Source organism: Lepidochelys kempii, chromosome 2 (genome assembly GCF_965140285.1).
Source record: "Lepidochelys kempii isolate rLepKem1 chromosome 2, rLepKem1.hap1, whole genome shotgun sequence".
In the NCBI taxonomy this organism is placed as follows: Eukaryota; Metazoa; Chordata; order Testudines; family Cheloniidae; genus Lepidochelys; species Lepidochelys kempii.
In genome coordinates, this window is record NC_136381.1 from 204,532,992 (window position 1) to 204,559,151 (window position 26,160).

The 26,160-nt window shown below is 40.7% G+C and overlaps 1 protein-coding gene across 1 annotated transcript in view; it reads left to right on the forward strand.

Moving 5' to 3' along the window:
• TBC1D5 (TBC1 domain family member 5) overlaps positions 1-24,396 on the forward strand; it is a 274,096-nt gene extending 249,700 nt beyond the window's left edge. Inside the window, exons 20-22 of the mRNA XM_073333539.2 lie at positions 11,652-11,731; positions 12,085-12,261; positions 20,273-24,396. Coding sequence (XP_073189640.1) covers positions 11,652-11,731; positions 12,085-12,261; positions 20,273-20,569 — 554 coding nt within the window. The 3' untranslated portion in view covers positions 20,570-24,396. The remainder of the gene's footprint in view (positions 1-11,651; positions 11,732-12,084; positions 12,262-20,272) is intronic.
• The last annotated feature ends 1,764 nt before the right edge of the window (positions 24,397-26,160 follow it).

Below are 26,160 nucleotides of genomic sequence, written 5' to 3' on the forward strand. Positions count from 1 at the left end.
AGTCTAAGTCTCGGACCACTGCCATTGCTATGTTTTTCATAGGGCTTGCCTTGCAAAGGGGGAGAACACACTGCAAGCTGTCAAAAGGTGGCACAGTGCCCACATTCTCCTTACACTCCTTCCAGAGGCACGGTGCTTCTTTTGGGCTAGTGCACCTCTGCACTGACCACAACATGTGTATATTTATATGTACAGCAGTTGCTATTAAAAAAATCGACAGTTTCCACTTTCTTTTTTACTTATGGGAGAAAAACTGGTGTTCAACACAACAGCACATTAACTGTTGGTAAATAGTTGACTTTTTAAAGGTGACTACTGTGTATTAATTATAAGTATATTGTGTACAAGTACATACATGAAATATATTACAAGAGAAACACAGGAAAAACCAGCTGGAGGAAGTCTGAAATATTGGTTTCTTTTAACCAATATAAAGTTTTCTGTTACCTCAGTTTCAGGACTTCACACTTGCAATGTCTTTAATTTAGAGTAATAATGTAGTCTGCACTACAATGTTAAGTTTACACTAAGTGAACGCAGGTCAGTCTGTGGCCACGCTGAATAATGTACATCGTAAAGAGGTCGCTTCATTTGCCCCACTGTATTTATCATTGCTGTTTCTCAATATCAAAATATCTGTCAGGTGAAGCAATCAATTTTTATTCAATACCAGTTCATTACACTGCAGATAAAAAAAATTAAATTTCATGAATTTACATTTCAAAGACCCACATCCCTTTATCATTTAAACCCTTTTAGGCACTACTTTTCAAAACAGTGCAATGGAGATATATTGAAAGATGGCACCCACAAAAGAGAGAGGTGGATGAGACTTTGATTCCTTGATAGTGTTGTCTTCATATGCAAAACAATTAACCTTTCATAAACCCATTAGCTTGAAAATGAAAATAATTCACTCATTGTCATCTGGGGATGTTCATTATGAAAAGCAAAGGAAACCAATGGAAACTTGTTGGGTTTGTTAATAAGCATCAACATCTATATACTATACTGCATTGTCTGTCTGTATAGGTCATGCAGAGATATTAATTTTCAGATCTGACGGCCAACTTTAAATGAGGTATATGGATTCCAGTTTCATATTCAATCCAATTATAATGAAAATGCAGACTCTCCTATAAAATAAAAGGGAAATGGGGAACTTTAAGATTAAACGAGACTGCGATACCAGTTCATGTTTTCTACTTCATTGTAGGGCTACTGAAATAGAAGTTGTGTCATTACGGATATACTAGGAAACTTGGAAGTTTAGCACCTATTTAATCTTTCCTATAAACCTTTTTTCTTCAATAAGTGTCACACTGCAGGACTGGTATGTGAAGCATGAAATACAGGATCTTATTGAATCCCTGACACCAGTGTGAACTCAATTGTTCTTGTCCTGTTTTGGAAAGATTTAGAACTGAAATGAAGAATCTTTCATCTTGGTGTCCCCAGGTTAAGTATCCCTTACCCGGGGCTTAAACTGATAATGTGAGTGTTGCAAGTTGCTAGCCCTCCTTCATTCTGACTTTGAAGAGTGTTCTTGGTAATCTCAGCCAGGGCTGTAAAGAGGAAAACTAAATTTACGGTGTTCCTGGCAGTGTTAGTGTGCACAGATCATTGATCAGGAGCCAACGCTGGCAAGGCAGCAAGCATAAAAAAAAGCCTGCAGCTGTTTCAAGATAGTTCCTCTCAGAAGGTGTTATCTGCCTGTAAATGCCACAAGAGACCTAGGATAAGAGTGGAGATTAGTAGGGGAGACATTTGCCATAAAGAATTGGTGTGGAAATAGAGGAGGAAATGAAGAAGTGAAGTGGACAAGTACACTGAAGAGATCTCTCATGTTTTGTGGTTTCCCCTCCTCTCTGCCACCTCTGATTGTCAACAGCAAATTTCAGTCCCTTACTGTCTCTTCCTACTTCCGGGTTCTAAGATATGAAATAAACGGAACCCCACCTTTTACCGGTTAGGATGCCATAGGGTGCCAACTAGTTGGTGTCTCCATTAGCATATGTTTCCATTCACCTTCTGTCTTCCGTTATCACAACAGTTCTTAACTGACTCAAGCAGCTAATCCTTTGTTGTACACTCAGTGGCCTTGTAGTCCAGTCATTTTTTCTGGAAAGTGATAATTTCCTAAAATCCAGGAAATTATGCTCACAGTTTTCCTCTACTGACACTTTTTTTTTGTTACTGCTGAAAACAAAATCTTCCACATAACAGATGGCCTCTAGTAGATCCATGCTCAGTATCCAGGGATTAAATCCATACATTCCAAGCAGTTCTTTTTTGGTGGGAGAGGTGGTGCTTGAGTGGTACTCGCAGTATCTTCCTTGGGTCTGGAGACCAATTTACAGATCTGCTGTTTCCTGGTTCTCCTCTAAATTCCATTTGAGGAGTTATTTTGTCCTCATCATTATGCTCTCCTTTTTACAAAGATGTAGAGTAGAGTCAAGAAAGATATTTGAGAAATGTTTCTTGTAGAGTCTGTATTCTTCTTTCATATGGCATTTGAAAAGCAAGGGGCTAGGATTATAATTGAATTATAAGATTTGATAGCCATTCTAATGCTTCTGGGATAGCTAGGTGGATCCCCTTTGTGCCACCACTGTAAACGAGAACACAGCTGTTGTCTGTTTATGTATTGCATGGTTTGTGCCTGACTGTGGTCACAATTTGATTCTTTGATTTTCCATTTGTGGAAAAGAGATCCAAACCTTCCATGCATTGTCCAAACTTGGTCGAGTGCAGTCTGCTGCCTGTGGGGAAGGCAGAATCCCAGGACTACTTTTGTTGGATTTTCAAACAGGGCTTTGTCTGGGATATCACAAGTGGCCCATGATTCGAGCCAGCAAGGGCTGATGTCCTTTCCATTGACCTGCAGTGCTGACGTGGAGATCCAGAAAGGCTTCCTGGATTTGAGTCGGGAGAGTGGCAGTGAATTGAGGTATTTGGTGTATAGTCAGGTCCAGAACAGCCAGGATGCTGTTGTACTCTGGACCACAGCAGTGTCTTACCTGTTGGCTGGCATGATGACCGCCAAAACTGGGATCCACAGTATTGGGATTGATTTGAGGAAACCACTAACAATCTTGAGAACAGCATTGATTTTGGTGTCAACAAGACTGGTGTGGGAGCAGTTGCACCAAGCTAACACACAGTACTCCAGTGTTGGCAAGAGCAGGGCTTCTGCTGAGGTTTGAAGCACGCATGCATCACATCCCCAGGATATGCTAGCGAGCTTCTTGATGATGTTAACCCTTGTCTTTATCATCTTTTGGTGGTGTTGATAGCTCAGCATCTGATCAAGGTGTCTCAAGGGTACCATGGATTGTGGTTACGCAAAAGAGGCAGATCACAAAAGTCCACTTTCAGTGGAACTTTGGCTTCATGGTTATTCAAGTGGAAGGCAGAGATGAGTGTTTCCAAGTGTTGGGTTTCAGTCGTAAAGCTTTGAAATATATCTCTAGGGTCCAGAGGTGGTGGTTTATGACCATTTCTGTGGCCTTCAAAGAGGACACTTGTGTTGCTAGCGCAATGTTATCTGCATAGATGAATTTAAAGGATGACGTGACCAAAATATCGCTGGTACAGAGATTGAAAAGTGCAGGCACTAAAATGGATCCTTCTGGGAGGCATAGTTCAGTCTCTGTAATTTGCTGGTAGGTTCACCAAGGTGCACAGTGAATATTCTGTTACTCAGCATCTCTGTGATGAGTCTGATGGTTGATTGGCTGGGAAAGCTAATGATAACTTCAGCAGGAGACCTTTGCACCATACAGTATCATATGCAGAAGAAAGATCAATGAATGCAGCTGCTGTTTTTAATTTTTGCTGGTGGCCGGATTCTGTGTGGCTGGCTAAGGCTAGCACCTGGTCACAGCAGTTGCGACTGGTTCTAAATCTGGTCTGCTCTTTGGGGACCAGTTGCTCCAGTATCAGCTGTAACCTTTGAAGTAGGAACCACTCCAACAGTTATAGCAACTGCAAAGGAGGGAGATGGCCAGTAGCTGTACTGAATGTTTGATAGTCTTTCAATGTGTATTAGAACTTATTTAATAGGAAACTAAAACTAGTTAGGCACAGTGTATATCATTTTTACATATTCATACAGATAATTTGTATTGCAAATCTAATAGGTTTCAACCAGCCTCTTTCCCTGTCTAGGGAATTCAGTGACTACATACTAACTTTACACATCATCTTGCAATATATATGAGCTCAGTCATCAAAGAGCACAAGTCTTCTCTAAATAGTGCAGCTAGGACCTACTGTGGATTATTTTACTCTTCCATCTTTATACAGAAAATGATAAAATGTCTAATTTAAACTTTAGAAATTAGTTTTCTCACTGAGGGAAAAAATTGAAATCTTGAATTTTTTCAATACCTGATTCAAGACTGAATTTTCATGGAGTGTTGTTTACAAGTTTGGGTAAGTGTGAGAGCAGGATATGAATGTTTATTATTCATTGTAATTCTACAACTGTTTCAACTAACCTGTTTCCAATCAAAATTTTTATCGATTTGCCGTGTTTGGGCAGCAAATTACATTATCTTCCTTGGGAATAGTTATTGAATGTTTGGTGAGATTCCTACAGTATTTAAATGAAGCATTTGCTTGACAACCAGTGTCTGACATTTATTCCTAACCAGTTATGAAAAACACTTTCAGGAGGTATCACTCCTAAATATGCCATTGTTGAAAACAAAGCAGCCTTTGTTTGATATGGTAGCTGAATTCTGAAGAGTGCGTGTGGCTCCATTATTATTTATGTTGAGCTATATGTGATGCATGTCCTGCTCTGCCCCTTGGGTTCTGATAGCTTTTGAACTACAGCAGCCATTTAACAATGTTTTAAGAGAAATATGTCTAGCACAGAAATAGATTTACTTGACTTTGCAAATAATTTATAAGCCATATAATTCAGTTGTTCTTCAATGCATATCATCAGTGTTTATTCTGCAGATAGGAAGATGCTCTCAGATTTTCTTTGATTTGGGATTGATACTAATGCACACTTTTATAAAGATTTTATTATATTATGAAAAAATCATAAGTCAGGAATTAGAGTTCCATGATAGGATAAATATTTTAAAGCAAAAAACTTCATCATGTGGCCATTCAGCTGTATGAATAGAAAAAAAAATCAAATAATATATAAGATCTCAAACTTGGGGAGAACAATAAAATTAGGTGTGTGTGTGTGTGCTTTAATATAGAATGGTGGTGCCCAAACGTTTCTTGCTGCACCCCGCTTACCAGTAATGGAATCTGTCCTCGTGCCCTCTTCCCCCCATTAGTGCCCAGCCAAAGCTTCCAGCAGAGGAGCTTGAGCTGAAGGCAGAGCTGGGGGCAGAACTGGGGATGGGTGTTTTCCTTCTTATTCATGCATTACCATATTAAGGTTTGAATTGTTGAATTAAGAAACCGTAGCTTTGAAAAACCAGAAACAACAATGGATTATTTCTACATCGTGTGGAGACCCTTGCATCTTTTATTTTGTGACTTATTTTCATAGCATTTTAAAGGTAAATGTCCCACATCTGAGGTATGTTCTGAATTATTTATTTTCTCCTCCCTACCCCCACACACTTAGTCTTTGTGCATACTTGTTTTATAACACGTTTCCATGCATGTGTGCGTGAGGGGGGAGGAATAGTGTTATAGACACACAAAAACCCTACAAAATATGAAAGCCAACTAAAGCCTAATGATTCAGGTTCCCCGTTGATCAGTTATTTTCCCCAGATATTAACGTGTGCTGGATAGTTTACAAAACTTGGGTGCTGGATAGAATCATAGAATATCAGGATTGGAAGGGACCTCAGGAGGTCATCTAGTCCAACCTCCTGCTCAAAGCAGGACCAATCCCCAACTAAATCATCCCAGCCAGGGCTTTGTCAAGCCTGACCTTAAAAACTTCTAAGGAAGGGGATTCCACCACCTCCCTAGGTAATCCATCCCAGTGCTTCACCACCCTCCTAGTGAAAAATATCCAACCTAAACCTCCCCCACTGCAACTTGAGACCATTACTCCTCGTTCTGTCATCTGCTACCACTGAGAACAGTCTAGATCCATCCTCTTTGGAACCCCCTTTCAGGTAGGTGAAAGCAGCTATCAAATCCCCCCTCATTCTTCTCTTCTGCAGACTAGACAATCCCAGTTCCCTCAGCTTCTCCTCATAAGTCATGTGTTCTAGTCCCCTAATCATTTTTGTTGCCCTCCACTGGACTCTTTCCAATTTTTCCACATCCTTGTTGTAGTGTGGGGCCCAAAACTGGACACAGTACTCCAGATGAGACCTCAACAATGTCGAATAGAGGGGAACGATCACATCCCTCCATCTGCTGGCAATCCCCTTCTTATACATTCCAAAATGTCATTGGCCTTCTTGGCAACAAGGGCACACTGTTGACTCATGTACCTTCTCATCCACTGTAACCCCAGGTCCTTTTCCGCAGAACTGCTACCTAACCATTCGGTCCCTAGTCTGTAGCGGTGCACGGGATTCTTCCGTCCTAAGTGCAGGACTCTGCATTTGTCCTTGTTGAACCTCATCAGATTTCTTTTGGCCCAATCCTCTAATTTGTCTAGGTCCCTCTGTATCCTATCCCTACCCTCCAGCGTATCTACCACTCCTCCCAGTTTAGTGTCATCTGCAAACTTGCTGAGGGTGCAATCCACACCATCCTCCAGGTCATTAATGAAGATATTGAACAAAATCGGCCCCAGGACTGACCCTTGGGGCACTCCGCTTGATACTGGCTGCCAACTAGACATGGAGCCATTGATCACTACCTGTTGAGCCCGACAATCTAGCCAGCTTTCAATCCACCTTGTAGTCCATTCATCCAGCCTATACTTCTTTAACTTGCTGGCAAGAATACTGTGGGAGACTCTGTCAAAAGCTTTGCTCAAGTCAAGGAACAACACGTCCACTGCTTTCCCCTCATCCACAGAGCCAGTTATCTTGTCATAGAAGGCAATTAGATTAGTCAGGCATGACTTCCCCTTGGTGAATCCATGCTGACTGTTCCTGATCACTTTCCTCTCCTCTGAGTGCTTCAGAATTGATTCCTTGAGGACCTGCTCCATGATTTTTCCAGGGACTGAGGTGAGGCTGACTGGCCTGTACTTCCCAGGATCCTCCTCCTTCCCTTTTTTAAAGATGGGCCTTTTTCCAGTTGTCCGGGACCTCCACCGTTAGGGGCAAAAAAAGCATTGAGTACATTACCTTTATCCACATCCTCTGTCACTAGGTTGCCTCCCTCATTCAGTAAGGTGCCCACACTTTCCTTGACTTTCTTCTTGTTGCTAACATACCAGAAGAAACCCTTCTTGTTACTCTTAACATCTCTTGCTAGTTGCAACTCCAGGTGTGATTTGGCCTTCCTGATTTTACTCCTGCTTGCCCGAGCAATATTTTTATACTCTTCCCTGGTCATTTGTCCAGTCTTCCACTTCTTGTAAGCTTCTTTTTTGTGTTTAAGATCAGTAAGGATTTCATTGTTAAGCCAAGCTGGTTGCCCACCATATTTACTATTCTTTCGACACATCGGGGTGGTTTGTCCCTGTAACCTCAATCAGGATTCTTCAAAAAACAGCCAGGAGTCTCCTGGACTCCTTTCCCCCTCATGTTATTCTCCCAGGGGATCCTGCCCATCAGTTCCCTGAGGACTCCTGGGGGTCCACAGACTATGCCTAGGGGGTCCGCAAAAGGTTGTTATTACCATAGAACAGTGGTTTTCAACCTGTGGTCTGCAGGCTCCTGGGGGTACTTAGACTATGTCTAAGCTTTCCAAAGAGGTCTGTATCTCCATTTGAAATTGTTTAGGGGCCTGCAAATGAAAAAAGATTGAAAACCACTGATTTAATATAGTGACAGACTGCAGCAGTGCAGGAGGAAAATATTTAATACAGAGCAAAATAATGAATAACAGGAAACATATTTGCAAAGAGATCTAGCTTCATATTAATTCCATCCTCCATAGTTCAGCTTCTTTGTAATGGACCTTGGAATCATAGGATTAACATTTGTCACTATCCAGTTTTCATTCTTACGTTTTAGTCCATTGCTCTAGTTCACAGGTACAGTTGACTTCTTAATAACTGCACTGTACAGATGCTAAATAATGTTCATGTAATCTAGTAACTCAAGTCCACCTCACCCCATTTCCCCCAGCTGCTTTTTACATCTTATTCCCTGAAATCCTTTCCTCCCTTGGCTTTCATGGCTCTCCTGTTCCTTCTAACTCTCCGATCATTCCATCAGCATCTCATTTTGTGTGTGGATCGCCACCCATTTCCCCATTTTATGGAGTTTCTTGCTGGAACACTTTTCTGGAGATACCCAGAACTGTGAGACAGTGTTTCCACTCTGTCTCAACAAGAGCAAGTTTTACTAGTGAGTAGACTCTGTGTCCGCTCCATGACACAGCAGCAGCAAACCACCTTCCTCACCAGCAAACACCTAGCCCAGACCTTGCCTTGCACGTAACAATCAGCAAAGTCCAGCTCCCAAGCTCCTCAGAGATGTTTCTCTGCAATGCACAGCCCCTCCCACTGTGCAGTCACAGAAGATATGAAGTTCACTGTTCTGTCAGACATAGCTTATTAATTTAATGGGGGTAAATAGATCCATCTTTTCAAACACAGCACTGAATTGGTTTATAGTAAAAGTAAAACAAGTTTATTAACAAAAGAGCATGGATAAAGCGATACCAACTAAAAGAGGTAAAAGTAGAAATGGTTACAAGCAAATAAAAGTAAAAACACGAATCTAAACATCTAAAACTTAATCTAGCAAGATGCAGTTTTTGTTCAAGATGGCTTTTCCTCTCACCCACAGTCTTCTTTCCAGCTTTTTACTGGCTGACCTGGCTGGGACCTATCTCAGAGATTAGATCACTTGATTTCTTTGTCTCCTTAAAATGAAGGATTGAGGTGGAGTGTCTCTCTGTTCCTTGTATTCCCAAAGGAATTTCTTTGTCTTGCAAGTCTGGAAGGCCTCCTGGGGGTTCAATCTCGTGTCTCTCGCTGAGTTTCAGGAGCCATGTTAGTTCTGTCTCTTGCATTCCGACTCAAGATAACCCCACTAATTTAGCTAATATGTAATTGAGGTAAACCAACGTTTCTTTGTCTAGGACAGACCTATTTATCAATTTTATCTAGGCTGGAATATTTTTGTCTTAAACATGCTCTAGTAACATCATACAGAGGGAATTCTTAACTTCACATGTAAGGTTAAAACGTACATTTTTACAAAGATCTTAACAACCAGCATGTTGCTAGCTTTCATATGATACTTCACAAGACATATTTTGTACAGATATTATTAGAGTAGTGTGCAGGATATGAATACAAGTGTGCCTAGGGTCACACTTGTCCCTTTTTCTTCTGTCTTTACATCTATCTCTGGTTGATCTGATCTGTTCTCAATTACCATCAATGATGTGAACTACCATCTTTACACCAGTCTCTTTAGATCTGCCTTTCTAACCTGTCTTCTTCTGACCCAGTTGTATATCTCATCTCCACTCTCTCTCATCTTGTTCTACATGTATTAATCTTAAATTTAACGTGGCCAAACTGTACTCCTGTTCTCTCCTATGAAACCTTCTGCAGTCCCATAGTCTGTCACTTTTGACAACACCACCATCTTTATCCCTGTCAGTGTCGTCTGTAACAAAAGCTTGACTTTTCATTCTTTCTTGTCCTGAACATTCAGGGTTTGTTTTTTAAAAAAAAAATGCTGATGATGACAGGGCACGGTGTTAGTGATATAACATTTTTATTAGCAAGAGTGTAGGATGATAACATTGTTCACAAGTAGCAAAGCATTGTTCCCTGATGAATGCCAGCAAAGGGGTAGGTTAGCATGAAGCTTAGTACGCTGGGGTGGGGAAGGGCACCGAGAAGCTTTTCCCTTCCCTCGTTGCATTCCAGTGCAGCAGGTATCAAACATAAGTTTGTTGTTCCGTGTTGTGCCTCTGAGGCATGGCACAGAACTCAAAGCCCAAGGAGAGAGGAGGGTTAAGGTGGATGGAGAGGTTCCTGGCATAGTTTAGTCAGCTCTGGGGCCTGCCTCAGTTATGGTAGCCTCTCTGGGCTGCCCTGTGGGCTACAGCATGGCCCAAAATCTCCATGTCACTGTGTACTGTAGCCCTTCCTCTGATATACCCATTCTGGACTCAGTAAATCCCCTGTGCCAGGGCTTGCAAGGGGGATCCTTGAAGTACAGACTTTCAGCTGTCTTCCTTCTCCAGCCAGATATAAGACTATTAAGGTCCCTTTACTCTGCTCCGGCTCTTTTACCCAGAATAAAGGGGAGGGAGCAGAGGTGAGGATTTCACTCTTGGTACACAAGGACCAGGGAACTCTAGCATCAGTGCTGGCATTAGGAATTAGCAGAACTAGAATTGCAGAGTGCACACAAATTTAAGGGGTCCACAGATACTATTGCTATGTAAGTAGGGATAGGATACAGAGGGACCTAGACAAATTAGAGGATTGGGCCAAAAGAAATCTGATGAGGTTCAACAAGGACAAGTGCAGAGTCCTGCACTTAGGGCGGAAGAATCCTATGCACCGCTACAGACTAGGGACCGAATGGCTAGGCAGCAGTTCTGCAGAAAAGGACCTGGGGGGTTACAGTGGACGAGAAACTGGATATGAGTCAACAGTGTGCCCTTGTTGCCAAGAAGGCTAACGGCATTTTGGGCTGTATAAGTAAGGGCATTGCCAGCAGATGGAGGGACGTGATCGTTCCCCTCTATTCGACATTGGTGAGGCCTCATCTGGAGTACTGTGTCCAGTTTTGGGCCCCACTCTACAAGAAGGATGTGAAAAAACTGGAAAGCGTCCAGTGGAGAGCAACAAAAATGATTAGGGGACTGGAACACATGACTTATGAGGAGAGGCTGAGGGAACTGGGATTGTTTAGTCTGCAGAAGAGAAGAATGAGGGGGGATTTGATAGCTGCTTTCACCTACCTGAAAGGGGGTTCCAAAGAGGATGGATCTAGACTGTTCTCAGTGGTAGCAGATGACAGAACATGGAGTAATGGTCTCAAGTTGCAGTGGGGGAGGTTTAGGTTGGATATTTTTCACTAGGAGGGTGGTGAAGCACTGGGATGGATTACCTAGAGAGGTGGTGGAATCTCCTTTGTGGTTTTTAAGGTCAGGCTTGACAAAGCCCTGGCTGGGATGATTTAGTTGGGGATTGGTCCTGCTTTGAGCAGGGGGTTGGACTAGATGACCTCCTGAGGTCCCTTCCAACCCTGATACTCTATTATTCCAACTTAATATCTGTGGAGATCATGAAGGTTATAGCCATCAGCTTTCTTCTAGGGATCAGGAATAGTATGTGTGTTTTGTGTCCTGATTGATTCAGTTGGCAGTCAAATCTTTTAATAGCACAGCGTCATTGTGGGAGTTCTGACTGGTGTGTAGATTTGGCTAGCCAAGTTTCTAATCCCCTTCTACAATGAGTAAAAGTGCCAAGCTGTAGGTCTATATGTGTGTGACTGTTTGCATGACAGCATGAGACATGGTGCGAATATCTGAGCATGCTCATGCTGACTTTAGGTTGGTGGCAGATAAGTACTACATGATCATTTAGGAAAATATTGTTCTTTGTGTTGCAGGAAATATTCAAGAGGTCATATTACAGGAACACTTGGAGAAAGAAGATGAAATTCTGGTATCGCTGGCAGGCTTGAAGCAGGTACAGATATTGACCAAATTCAGCTTTACAAATATTAAATATATTAAGTTTTACAAATCCTCTTTTTCTGGAGGTGAAATTGAACCATAGAGAGGTCAAGCTCTTGTTCTTTTTAAATATCTTAGGTGCTTTGTGGTTTCCAGTTTCTGGTAGAACCCTGTTTCACTGGTGCTTGATCCTTTAAATAGTGCAAGTATTACCATTAATGTTGTTTTCTTCTTCAAAAAATATAGTAAATCATTTACAAAATATATAGTTCATGAAAGGCAGACTTGGGTTCATTAGCCCAAGCTTCAGATATTTTAGATTTTTCCTAATGTTCTGAATTATTTTTCCTCCTGTTTGGCAAATAGATCAAGGATATTCTAAAGGGTTCCCTGCGTTTCAACCAGAGCCAACTGGAGGCTGAAGAGAATGAGCAAATCACAATAGAAGATGATCATTACTGTTCCAGCAGTCAGAACAAGGAGATGGGTGATGCCCTGAAAGGATCTGTTATGGCAAAGCAACACTTCCTCTCAACGCTTCAGGTAAATACATCCATTTCAGCCAAGTTGCTGATAACCTGATGGAAAAAATGTGCATTCAATAAACATCTTTAGAACATTTTTCAAAAGTTCCTAAAGTTTCACAAATTGTCTTGTGACAATTTAGAAAACTTATTTTTGTGATTCAGACATTTATCTAAGAATGCAATTAAAAAAAATTTGTTCTAATTAAATAACTTTGTTTATAAGTTGATACAATAGCAAATAAGACCTAGAGATCCCTTAGTTGAATCAGTCTTTCCAGGGTTTGAATTTCTCTGTGATGTTTTTTATCCCCGTTTGATCCCTTTTCTTGGTTCCCTGCTTTTCCTCTTCGCCTTTGCTATTTGACTCTCCCTTCGGTGCTGATAGATCCCAACTCACTCTGCTAAGTAGTGTCCTGCTCCTTCTTCCCAGAAGCCTTGTCTCCTTTCTGATAGTGGAACGTTGTTCACTGCTAGATAAGGCTCTGAGCACAATCCTACTCCCATTGAAGTCAGTTGCAAAACTCCCATTGACTACATTGGTGCAGGATTGGGCCCTTCAAGAATAGGTAAATCAAGTACAGTTGTTTTTTGTTTTTTCTAAATAGTTATCTCAGCTGCTTCTCAGTAAATGAGTTTCATATTTTAAAAGATTGAAAATATATTTTTAAAGAGAGCTATAAAGGTATTATTGGTGCTGGGGATTTAAAAACTGAGGGCAAACTTTTTCCTGTGGGTAGACTATTTTCATTGCCTCTGTCCTGTAGAATTCCATTATGCAACAGCTGATTACTGCATTGCACCAATGTATCCATCCTCAAGTGCCAAAAAAAGATACAGCTAGGAGATCACTTTAACCTCCCATTTCCTTTCAGTCGTTTGAGGTTTCTGTATTGGCTTTCTCCTTGAATCAATATGATGCTTTCATCCCGCATGAAAAACATGTTTACAGGGCAATAGATTTATTTCCATCCATGGCAGCACAAGGTTGCATCGCACATGTTTTTTTCATTTAGTTGAGCTATGATCTTATATGAACAAATAACTATGTATGCAGATTAATGTATAATTCCCAAGAAGAGCACATCAGCAGAGTTCTGAAATTAAATATCCCATACACCAGCACCAGTATCAAAACCAACAACATCGGGAAATCAATAGCCGCATTATCGTTGCCATGGTCCAGTCTAGTCTGTTCTCAGTTTTCTACTGCAGCTTGTTGAATCAACTCAGCAGTGCTGAAGGAGTGAATGAAAGGAAATAGAAAGAAGAATTACTTACCTAAACCTAGTGAAATAGGATGGTGTGATTTATAATAAAAAATCCATTGCTTTTAACAGCTGTTCAAAATAGTATTTCAATATTAAAAATAAAATATATCTTATTTTACTTAATTACGTTAGATGCAAAGATAAAAGGCTTTTACATTTCTGTTTAAAAGTTCATTTATAATGGATGTTGTCACAGATCCTATTGAGCACCCCTTCACGGCCACCTGCTAGGACTGCTGTGAGGGGAATCCAAGCCTCTTTGCTCTAGCTCCTCAGGGGGTGTGTTAAGCTCGTGGAATCTGAACAGAGTCCAGCCACTACCCCAATCTCGGAGTCCCTAGACATACCCTCAGGGTGAGACCTAGTAACTGCACCCCCTTTCTGAGTGTTTGAACCCTCTGTCCAGCTGCCTAGCCCCACTTCAAGACTCCCTAGTAATGAAACACACCCCTGTCCCAGAACTCCACCCCCAAAATGTGTGAAGCTAGTGGTTCACAATTTAAATCCCTCAGATACACCACAGTAGTTGTGAAGCAGCCCACACACACACGCACACACTTTGCTCAATCTATCAACCTGTACTTATGATTGCAGTCAACAGATAAAGCACAGGAGAGTACAGATCATATAAAATATCCTAAATGCAGCATCCCTCACTGGCTCATCCTTCTCTTGAGATCCTTGGGCTACCATCTATATTCCAGCAGGCAGGCAGGGCCCTCCACCTCCTTTCCTACGCTGCCACTACAGCAGCCTCCCTCGTCTTAATCCGGTGCAAAATGACTCTCTCCCCTAGTTCCTCCCTGTGAGTCCTTTAATAGATTCCGGCTGGGGTCACAGACTTCTTTTCTTCAGCCTTTTGGTAACTTTCCACTGCTACCCTCCTCCCTCCCTTCAGACAAGAGGAGAAAGTGTCTTCTCCCAAGTAGAGCAAACCTATAGTCCCAAGTTGTTTTACTTTGAATAAACTATCGCTGAGTGCTGATTAATCACCATTGTCTCTGGCCTGGCACAGGCATGGCACAACCCTGCCTAACTCATTGGGGATCCACATACATATAGGCATTCCATGACACAGTAATTTCATGATACAATTTCATAAAATCATCCAAAGTTCAGAAGTGGTACAGAAAGAACTCCCAGTTCATCACAGATGTCATTAGTGCTTTTAACCATGGTTATTAAAACCAGGCTTTTCTGCCATATTGAAGGCAGTGGTTAAACTCCATTGGCAGCCCACTGGAGTACATATGGGCTAACACGGGTTTAACCAATGCCTTCAATATGACAAAAAAGTCTGGTTTTAACAAAAGCGGTTAAAGCAGTAATGACATCTGTGACTTCCGTAAGCTCAAAAGATTGTCTCTCTCTCCAACAGAAGTTGGTCCAATAAAAGATACTATCTCACCCACCTTGTCTTTCTAGTATCCTGGGACCAACACAGCCACAACAGGATTGCATACGGGATTGCATGTCTAATGACATCCCCTATTTTGGTACTATGGCTTCTCACTCTTTACATAAGAAATATTTGTGCCTTAGTATTGAAATGGCAGATGCCTTATTTTTAATAATCCTTAACGTTGATTCACAGTATAAAATGAAAGATACAGTATAACACAACACACTGTGTTAGATTGTGCGAACATTACTCAGGCTGGTAAGGATTTATTCTCACATTGGTATCAATGGGGCTACTCATGAGTAACTGCTGGCAAATGTGGTAAGGGTTGTGCAATCTAACCCTGATAAAACATTTAATAAGGTTTTGAGCTTTAAATGGTTAATATCTGCAGATTATGGTATATTTTCAGTTTAGGGTACAGTGAATTTTTTCTTATTAGCTTTCTCTCATCTTACCTTCTGGGAGCTCCAATTATAGTAATGAGCATCAGTTTATTATAACAAAAACAAGAAATTAGTTTTAGAACTGCTTATTGTTGGGAAGAAATATTAATACCCCAGCATTCTTTGCTGTTTTTGACTACATTGTGTTTATCTTTTGTGAGTAAAATCAAGTAAAAAGAGAGGATGTTTTGAGCCAGTGTAATGAAAATTAAAAGATAAAAACCGCTAAGTTTAGTAGCCTGTGAAAAGAGAGCATTCATTAATTTTTTTCCAAACAGGACCACAAGTCAGCTTTTTAGTCTTAATGAGGGTAATGTGCTACGATGATGTTTCCAGGTCAAGCTGGAAGCATTTTCTGAATACAGCAGAAAGTTTAAAAAGTTCTAAACGTTAATTATTTAGAACATGTTGTATTGCTTTAGTTTCATTCCTATTTAATGTATTTCCAGCAAAATAAATTTTGCTGTATTTGTGGGTTTTTTCCTAGTGCAATAATGTTTGTAATTCTATTTAGTATGGCCTTTTATGGCTGCTGAGTCTGTTATGTAGAAATTACATTTATATTCCAGAACCTCTGGAAAATGTTTTGGGCCCAAATCTCCTTTCATGTACACTAGTCTCACACCAGTGTTATTCAGCTGACTTCAATGGTGTTACAGCAGATTTATATTAGTGTAAATGAGATTGAAATCTGGCCCATTGGCTTTCAGTGTTTTTTAGATACTGGTCATTTGTCACTTCATTAATCAAAAAAGAAACTTACATCCCAGACCGTACCTCAGTTTCCCCATCTGTAAAATGGGAGTAGTGATACTGACCTCCTTTGTAAAGAAAGCACTTTGCAATACAAAGATGAAAAACACTATATAAAAGCTTAGTAGTAGTATTTATACCACTCTGCTGTATTTATATATTTTTATACTCTGCTACACTATATTTTATGTATTTTTATACTATATTTATATATATATTATATATATATACTCTGCTATATGTGTGGGCCTAGTGGCACATTGCTCTAGCACTTGACATTTTATAAAGAGTTACACATATAGGGAGGACTTTTTTTTTTCTAATGTTCCATTTTTAACGCTGTGCTGCAGTGGAATAAGCCTCAAATAAGATGTACAGCATTAATTTCGGTAACAATACAGTTGATAAATAGGAATCTTGCATTGCTAAATATTGAATAATTAACACATTATCTTTCCTTTAACTAGCCCAAGAAGGAGACAAAATGAGCTGCTGCTCTTTTTCTCGGCTTACTTAAAATGTATTCTTATTGTTAGCTTTAGCTAGTTGGCAGTATGCAGGCAATTGAAATAAGCCTGACACTAGTAGCTGATATTCATCAGGAAGAAATGTTGGGAGAAGCCATATGGCACCAGGCAAAAGGTTGTACACTTTCAAAAGCGGCTGGAAGTATAATTCTGTCATTTTTCATTTATTCAGTAGTGGCAGCAGATGGAAGAAAACATGGTTCACGTCAGTGCGAGTTTCCTGAAAGAGAAACAGACAGAGCAAGGAGTAGGGAGACATATTTTACCTCTGGAAATACCAGCATTAAAATAATAGTGTGTTCTAAACACGGACCTATATTTATAGCAAGCCCTTATATCATGTTGGAGGCAATGGGTACATACTTCTATTAAACCCAGGTTTAGGAGCCAAAAATGTGGGTAGCCTAAAAATTGAAGAACATAACCATAAGGAAAAGAAGTTACGATATGATGCTTCTTTCTTTTACCTTTATTAAAAGGCGGGGAGGGATGTCCAACCAGGCAACAGCACATTTCAGAATTTAGGAAACTGCAGTAGCAGGCCCCCAGTAGAACTAGCTAAGGCCGTGCCTGTTCACTGCCTTAAGGAAGTCAGCCTGTTTGCCTTACAGATATCTTTAAGATCACTCGCACTGGTAATCTATTTGTAAGTGTTTTGCTAGGTAATGCCTTTGGTTCCCTAGGGTAGCAGCCAGCTTGGACAAGAGAGTTGGGAAGACTGAAATAGTGGCTAATATGATGCCATTGGGCTGGAATTACAAAGTACACTCAGTGCTCAAAATTAAATTTGTATCTGTGTGTCAGGGGCTTCCAAAAGGAACAAGGAACAGTGGGTTACGTCAACTCGGGGTGTTTAAAATAGCTTTCATTACCGTTGTAAAAAGGAAAAGGAGACCGTGAAATTTGGAATGGAACCTACAGCCCCAGAAGACCTTAATCTGGCTCTGTGTAATCCTATGTGATGAATGTCCATGGAATCAAGCAGGAGACTGTTGATTAATTTCTGGAGCTGAGCCATTCTTTTACACTGTCTGTGTTCTCAGAGCCCTAGACATGATAGCTGATTAACTGACAGATGACGAAGATTGTAATTCAAATAGATCAGATGAAACAAAAACAGTAATTAAAGAAGAATTATATGTTTCATCATACAAAAGGTGTTTAAATAGTGTGGTGTGTCTGTCTGTAAATTAGATCTGTTTGTTTGTAACTTCTTGGAGTAGTGAAAACATTTTTTAAAATTCACAAAAGGAGTAGGAAATTTACTACCAGTCAGTTTTAACTACATTATGAACTTACTAAATAGTTTTTGGAGCACTTAAAAATAATTTGTTCAATTTGGGTTATATTAATTTTATAATGGTCATCTAAAGGAAAATGAATTATTTAAGTTATTTTAGAAGGGATGTGTGCATGTAAAGATTAGCAACAGTATTCAGCTAAAGTCAAGTTTTTAGATCCATTAATTATATAATTGTTAATTGTTATTGCTTGTGATTTATGTCATATTTTTGTTGCTACGCTGAATGTGAGATGTTTCAATTTGTATTGGAGAGACATCATTAAAATGGGTAATTTATTTATAGAAGAAAATATAAATAAAAATGAGAATGTTTAATATTAAAGTTATATAAACAAGATTTTTTTAAAAATATTCCATATTGCTAGAAATGTCTCTGGAACCCCTTTAATACAAACTTTTCTTTGTTCTTGAGGTACTGAGTCACAATTCTTTGTTCTCACCTTTTTCACTCTCAGCTGATATTTTGCCTTGTTAATGTTAATAATTTGTAGCAACTACTTACATAATAGCTAGTAGCATAAGTTTCTTATATATCCTCCCAATCCATTGATGGATTGAGGACTTTCAAGAAAGTACTCTTGTGTAATGAACAAGAGAGACAATGGGAAATGGCTATCAGCAGTAACTACAGCAAAATAAATTCAGCAAGAGTCCATGGGGTACCTAAAGGCAAGTTATGGATCTCCAGTACCTTAATGACAGGTTTCAGAGTAGCAGCCCTGTTAGTCTATATCCGCAAATAGAAAAGGAGGACTTGTGGCACCTTAGCGACTAATCAATTTATTTGAGCATAAGCTTTCATGAGCTACATGCATCCGATGAAGTGAGCTGTAGCTCACGAAAGCTTATGCTGAAATAAATTTGTTAGTCTCTAAGGTGCCACAAGTCCTCCTTTTCTTTTTGCAGCACATAATTTTAGGTACTGTGTTACTAATCTGTCTCTATCTCATTCACGCTATTCCCTATCTTTTATTTTATTCTTTTTCCCCTCTACCAAAGCCACCCATCTCTTACCCTAAAGTTACATTATGCTGGGAAATATAACTTTGCCTGAAAAATCATTGTTGATGGAGTTGCCCCTGCTTAGCACACCATTGCCTATATGAGCCTTACATAACTGACACACATGTTCCTCCAGCTGCTCCTTACGCATCTTTTCCCTTTTCTCACTCTTGTGTTCCTGTGTATCTAACAAGTTAGAATCAAGTTCATCTCACCTCAGACTAAGGAGGATTCAGTGCTTATCCTGTGTCAAACTGTTTGCCAGATTGTATTCTTATTCAGGGGCAGCTGTATGAAATTGACTAGGCACCCAGTCATGATCCCTGGTAAGTGAACAAACTGCTTCCTGTACGGGATCATGATATTAATGTTTCTTATGGAAGAAAGGGGAAATAGTCTGCCATCCACTCAAGGTAACAGATTACAAATTTGCTAATAAAAGTATTTCTGCTCTGATGGATATGCCATTGATCCTTATGATTCAAATCATGGATCTCTTGAGAGACTGCAGTTCTTCCAGGTGGTGTAAAAGTTTGGTGAACAAGCCACCCCATGGGCTAAGTGGGGATTCAGATCACTCTCCAAAATGTCATTTTACATTAACTTCTACAAGCCAAAGGTTCTCTAATACTATCTCATTAACCAACAGAAAAAATATCACTGTAATTCTGATTTCCAACAATCTTCAGTACTATAATGTAGCTATAAGATCCCAAATTGAGATCACCTAGTTACGTGGAACTGTAGGGAACTGCAGTAATGTGAGAGAGAAGTACTTTAGCACGAGTACAAGCTCCAGTACCCGGTGATGTGTTTTTATTCAATCTCAACTTTATATTTCATCAAAGTAAACAAGTACTTTTAGCAATTGCTGTTTTGTTAGCTAAAAAACTTAATTTTTCCCTCATCTGCCCTTCTGCAACGCTTGCAGTGAGCCAGATTCCTCTTGCTGTTTCTCCCCAGGGTTGAGGTTTGAGAGATGAGCGTTGGGTCATTCTTCATAGTGAGGCTTTTGAGCCTAGAATTAACCCTCCATGTATCTAACCAGGGTCCTATTTAGTGATCATTAGGACACAGTGCAAGATACATTTGTATACTCTGAATATAACTGTTTGCACACCTGAAGTACCTAGGGTATTTGTCAGGTCAGTGGGTGGAGATCATACAAGTCAGAGTAGACTTGAGTTATGTCAGTTGTTGGCAACTATTGTTTATTTTTCCTATGTCCAGTATCACACTGATGGGTAGAATAGAGATTTTAAAATAAAGATGTGGTTTTTAGTTTTGCCACTTACTCTAAATCATTTCCATGCTATTGTCTCACAGGCAACAGCTGAAACAAGCAGAAATGCAGAGAGCAGAAGCACTGATGACTATATCCTGGTTTCCGAAGAAGAGGAGGGAAATAAAGGTGCTGTCTCTGAGCACAAGCAGTCGCTTCAGGCACACAAGGAGGTGGCAACAAAGAATGAAGCTCCATCTCGTTCTTCTTTGGTCTTTTCTGATCCACTCATGGGCTCCATTTCTGCCTCCTCTAGTAACCTGAGTTCCAGCCCTGATGATGATGACAGCAATAATAGCAAGGATTCTGACTTCACTATTGTCAGCCCCTTGGACATCTAATTAAACAGCTTGGTGAGCTTGTGAGGTCAGTTACTAAACCTCAGCTGAAATAACTTTGATTCCACAGGACTGGATGACTGACTCAGAAGGACAGAAGGTATATAAAGATAACCCATTCCAGCTGCTAAAAGCCTAGCTAATAGATCAGAGCACAAATTTGGTCCAGGCAGTATCTTGCAACCCTCCAAAGAGTATAAAAATTTTGTAATGGTTACCTTAACCGCTGCAGTAGTATCCAGACCCAATATAGAACTACTGCTAGTTGTAGGGTTATCTTAGTGGCTTCTAGAGCTATAGTACTATTTAGTTAGTTTCTCACCACACAGAGTAACCTGGGGCATATATTCTAATGGGTACCCAGAGGAGAGGAGACAAAACTACAATTAATACATTTACTTTTTCCAGCATGCCAGGTTAGGCTTATGCTGGGTGGGAAGGGAACTATTCCGCTAGAGATTATGGGTAGAAAATGAGGGGAAGCAAATCGAAGAGATGCAAAGCATCCTTTAGCAACTGGTTCAGCAGCTGGCATCAAGATTACTGGAGTCACAGCAAAACCTCTGACTAGTACTCAGAGAGAGAAACTATAAAAGATAAGACCGGCACTTCAGGTATAGAACACCAAATCAAATCTAAAATAGCCTCTTTAAAGCCCTGGGTAGCTTGAATCTATACTAGTTAAAAGACTTCTAATATTTCTGAGAGAGGTGGTGCGGGGTTTGTGTGTTGGAGTAGTGTTCCTTTGGAATCTGTTTCTGTAAATGTTTTAAGAACTGTACAGCCTCTTTTGTGTATAAGAATCAAGTTCATTCATGATGGATGGTACTGAGGTTTTCCTTCATGGCAATTCTGTTACAGTTTAAGAAATAATTCATTGAGAAATGTGAGTTGGAGTTATCCCCATTTATTTGATTAGAAGCACTGTCTGTTGTCCCACAGGAGTCCTGAATTCCAAGGGACTATGAGATACCTTTTCCTCTAGTTAGACGAATCTGAATGGTGACTTTTGCTGAAGTAGAAAAAATAGTTCTCAGTCAACACATCTGTTCTGAGGTATAGAAATATGTTGGAGGCATGGCTGTGAAAAGGCGTGGGATGTGGTATGAAAATGATGTGGAGACTGATTCCAAATTACGGAGTTGTTGAAAATCATCCACCTTGCTGGAGTAATTTGTTTGTTACTGTGGCAAGGAGAGAAGGCAAAGGAGAATTCTATTTAGATTTCTAGGGATGTCTGCAACAAAAGAGAATGATAAAATGAAAGAACTTCTACGACTGTATCTAAAAGCAATTCACGATTTAATGGAGAGATGAACATTTAAATGCTGCTAATGGAGAGATGAAAACTTCCCTTTGCAGCTAGCTTGATTGGGTTTGATCTTTCCTTCTGAAGCAAAATGAAGTTGCCCTTGCTCTGATTTAGGGATGCCACCAGGTTTGTTCTCAGTAGAAGAGTCCTGAGTTCTTAATCTTTAATCCCACAATAGCTGGCGCAGGTTAAAGACACAAGTTTGTGTCCCATTTTTAACACTTCCTCACTCCTGTGTTAAAGTAGAACCAGCTGGCAAATTTTGGAAAGGATGGGGACCTGAACAACAGAGTCCTGCGTCTTTTTGCCTAATATTTTTTTCTCTTCAGAGGTAGCACAACACCTCTTACACCTAATTATATTAACTAATTTCACTGTCCCTGGGAAGAATTACAGCTGACTGAGATTAACATGTCTAAGTCAGTGGTTTGCTAGGGAAATTTAACCATCTGATGGTGTTAGAACTGAGCAGACTGAATTAAAACAGCTTCCAGCTATCGGGTGAACATAACTTACCAGGGAAGGAGGAAAAGAGCCCTGAGGCACTCATAATTAAAAGCACTTTATATTGTGTTGCTACTAGCCATGTATTCTCTGTATACAAATACAGTGACATGATCTTCCCCATTGCCAGTCAAGAAAAAGGCAGTGGTTCAATGAGGACAAGATTCTAATTAACTCTCTAGCTTGTTTTTCTATTCGGAAAAGGAAATCTCTTTCCCGTGAAATGTCGGATGCATCTGATAATGCACGTGGGGTTGTTTTTTGCATTCCATAATCATTCTTAAACTCTTTGGAAGTAACAAAAATAAATTATTAATAAATGGAAGCCTACTTTTTCAGCAGCTCTGAGGAAATACACTTATAGAAAGAATGCCACTAAATTACTATATACGCAACAACAACAAAATCCCTCCATGTTTATAGGATTTTATTTTACAGGATTCATACCGTGTAACCATGCAATAACTTTGTAATTGCATGACAAATGTTATGTTATTAATAACTGGTGCATACAATTATCAATTCATCTGCAAGTAACTGGAGTTAAATACAGTTTTTCAAAGTTAGATGATGTGATATACTGTAGTTGGCTCTTACAAGGTCTAGTGTTGAAGACTGAAATGAAAAGGTAATTATCACATAATTACAGAGAAGCTGCCATACACATACACATTTGAAAGCCACCACATAATTCTTCCAAAATTATTTGTGCCTTGTAAAATGAAGAAATACTGGAATGTTATAAGCAGGTTTAGCATCATGTGTGTGACAAGTTGGTGTGCTGAACAGTCATGATGGCTTTTTGTTTTGCTGAAAGATCTTAAACGCATAACATTTTGGAGGGGTTTGTATATTTGTTTAATTCTAATCCTCTCATTTCTACATCTTCACAAAAAACATTTCAGGATTTAACCTGCATGCCTGTGTGCAGGTTTATTTTGTATCCCTGAGTTTGTGTGAATGCCAGAAGATTAAATAGCTGTTACTTTAGAGCCTTCAGGCTTTTCTAGCATTCCCCCTTCCAGCTAGAGTTGGTGCTGATGTGGCACAAAGGTGAATCTGATCAGGAAGTGCATATGTAAAGATGGGGGAAGTGTTATGCAGATCCAGAGACTCAAAAAGTACTGTGTTTCATAAAACCAAAATCTTCAGTGACCGCAACAGTCTGGCAGCGGTAAAACACATTATTTTTTAATCTTATTTTAAGCATTCTTTTGTTTTCTGTCCATTTACTCCAGGGATCACATTGTCATTCTCTTGAACAGTCTCAGTGCTATAAAAGAATGTGATTTGTACAGTTCTCTTATTCTTTAAAATTAGTGGTTATGTCATTAATAGCACATTTTTAAGCAAAGCTGAAAGTATAAAACTTTTTTTAAAACTCACAAGTTTTGCTGAATGTCTATTGTGCCATGGGATTTGAACAAATCCTCGGCAGTAGAGAGACATTAATAGAAATGAAATTTGAGTGAATCCCATTGGATGGATCCACTTTGGTTATACCATGTCCCTCTACATTCCAAATACTACTCGTGGCTGCTGTTTGATCATACTGGAAATGTCATTAGACTCTTTTATATACATTAAGCCAAATGGCTATAGTTTGGACAAAATGACAGATAATCACCCTATCTTGCCTTATGTTACAAATATACCAAGGAAGAAATTGCCATTTTAAAACACAGGATTATTCTTTCTTCCAAAAATGACCTGCTCATAATGTTCATGGATAACAGTAATCTGATAGAAAATATATGCATTGTAAATTACGGATAAGTACTAATGTGGGACTTTAAAAAATATACCTGAGCCAATTTGAGGCTTATTGTACGGTATCTCAAGTCTGTACCATATGACTGTTTCAAGTCCTGTGCATGTAATGTCAGTCATACCTTACTGCAGAAAGGCAGTCACCATATTTTGACTGGGTATTCATTTAGCTGTGGAAATTTGTATCTTCACTCTGGAAGAATGTCTAACCTGCTTTATTAAAGAAAGAACTAACAAATGCAAATTCTTTGGGTGTCTGCTTTTACTCTCATCAACAACAAAAAAGATGGGAGGAATCTGGTGAATAGGGGTTAAAATATTACAACTATGCTTTCCCAAAATAGGGATGCGCAGCTGCTTGAAAATAATATCTAACTCTTATATAGCACTTTTCATCAGTTTATCTCAGAGCACTTCCATTGCTTACATAGAACTGAAATCACCACCATTCATTACCGTTATTTTATTGTAATTGTATACACGAGCTAGAAAACCCAAGTGATTACTATGTATTTCATTAAAACACATGTTAGAATTTGTTTGCTATTTCATGAAACTGATAGTGTGCTATATTTACTGTACTGAAAGTAAAGGGCCAGATTTTAAGATCATGAAAAACAGTTGTTCCATTAAATTCAGCAAAAAGAAAAGGAGGACTTGTGGCACCTTAGACACTAACAGATTTATTTGAGCATAAGCTTTCGTGAGCTACAGCTCACTTCATCGGATGCATGTAGCTCACGAAAGCTTATGCTCAAACAAATTTGTTAATCTCTAAGGTGCCACTAGTCCTCCTTTTCTTTTTGTGGATACAGACTAACACGGCTGCTACTCTGAAACCATTAAATTCAGTGTTACTAGTTTAATAGATTCCGTGGCCAAAAGGGACCATTGTGACCATTTAATGCACGGGTGGGCAAACTACGGCCCGTCAAGACTTTGGATACGGGCTGCAGGATTGCCACCCTCGTGGTGCCGCAGGCCCTGCACCGCTCCTGGAAGCAGCTGGAGCCCCTGGGAATGGGGAACCGCGGCCAATGGGAGCTTCAGGGGAGGTACCCGCAGACAAGGGCAGCACGCACAGCCCTCTGCCCCCCCTCCACCAGGGGCCTCAGGGGCATGGTGCCGGCCACTTCTGGGAGCGGCGCGGGGCCAGGGCAGGCAGGCAGGGAGCCTGCCCTGGCCCCAGTGCATGCCGCTGCCACCCGACTCCAAGTAAGTGGTGCTGGGCCAGAGCCCACACCCCAAACCCTTCCTGCACCCTGCCTCCCAACCCCTTGCTCTGAGCCCCCTGCTGCGCCCTTCCTGCACCCCAACCCCTTGCCCTGAGCCCCCTCCTGCACCACAACCCCCGGCCCTGAGCCCCATCATACAACCTACACCTCTCCTCCGCCCCAACCCCTTGCTCTGAGCCCCTTCCTGCACTCCGGAGTCCCTCGCACACCCCAACCCCCTGCCCCACCCCTACATTCATGGCCTTCCATGCAATTTTCACACCCAGATGTGGCCCTCGGGCCAAAAAGATCGCCCACCCCGTTCTGATGTGATCTCCGGTATAACATAGGCCATCGAACTTCCCCCAGAGCAGTGTTTTTCAATCCCAGTACTGGGTCGCGGCATTGCTCTGGTCAGCACCCCGACTGGGACATTAAAAGTCCCGTCGGCAGTGCTGCCCAACTAAGGCAGGCTAGTGCCTACCTTTTCTGACACTGCACTGTGCCCCGGAAGTGGCCAGCAGCCGGTCCTGCTCTAGTTAGGGGGGCCATGGGGCTCCGTGCATTGTTTCCGCCCTGAGCACTGGCTCTGCACTCCCATTGCCCAGAAACCAGCCAATGGGAACTGGGGGGGAGGCGGTGCCTGTGGGTGAGAGTCGTCCAGAGCCGCTTGTGTGCCTCCGCCAAGAGCCAGACCTGCTGCTGGCTGCTTCTGGGGCACAGCGCGGTCCGTGGTGCACCCCGGCTGAGCCGCTGGAGGTAAGTCCATGCCTGCACCCCAATCCCCTGCCCCA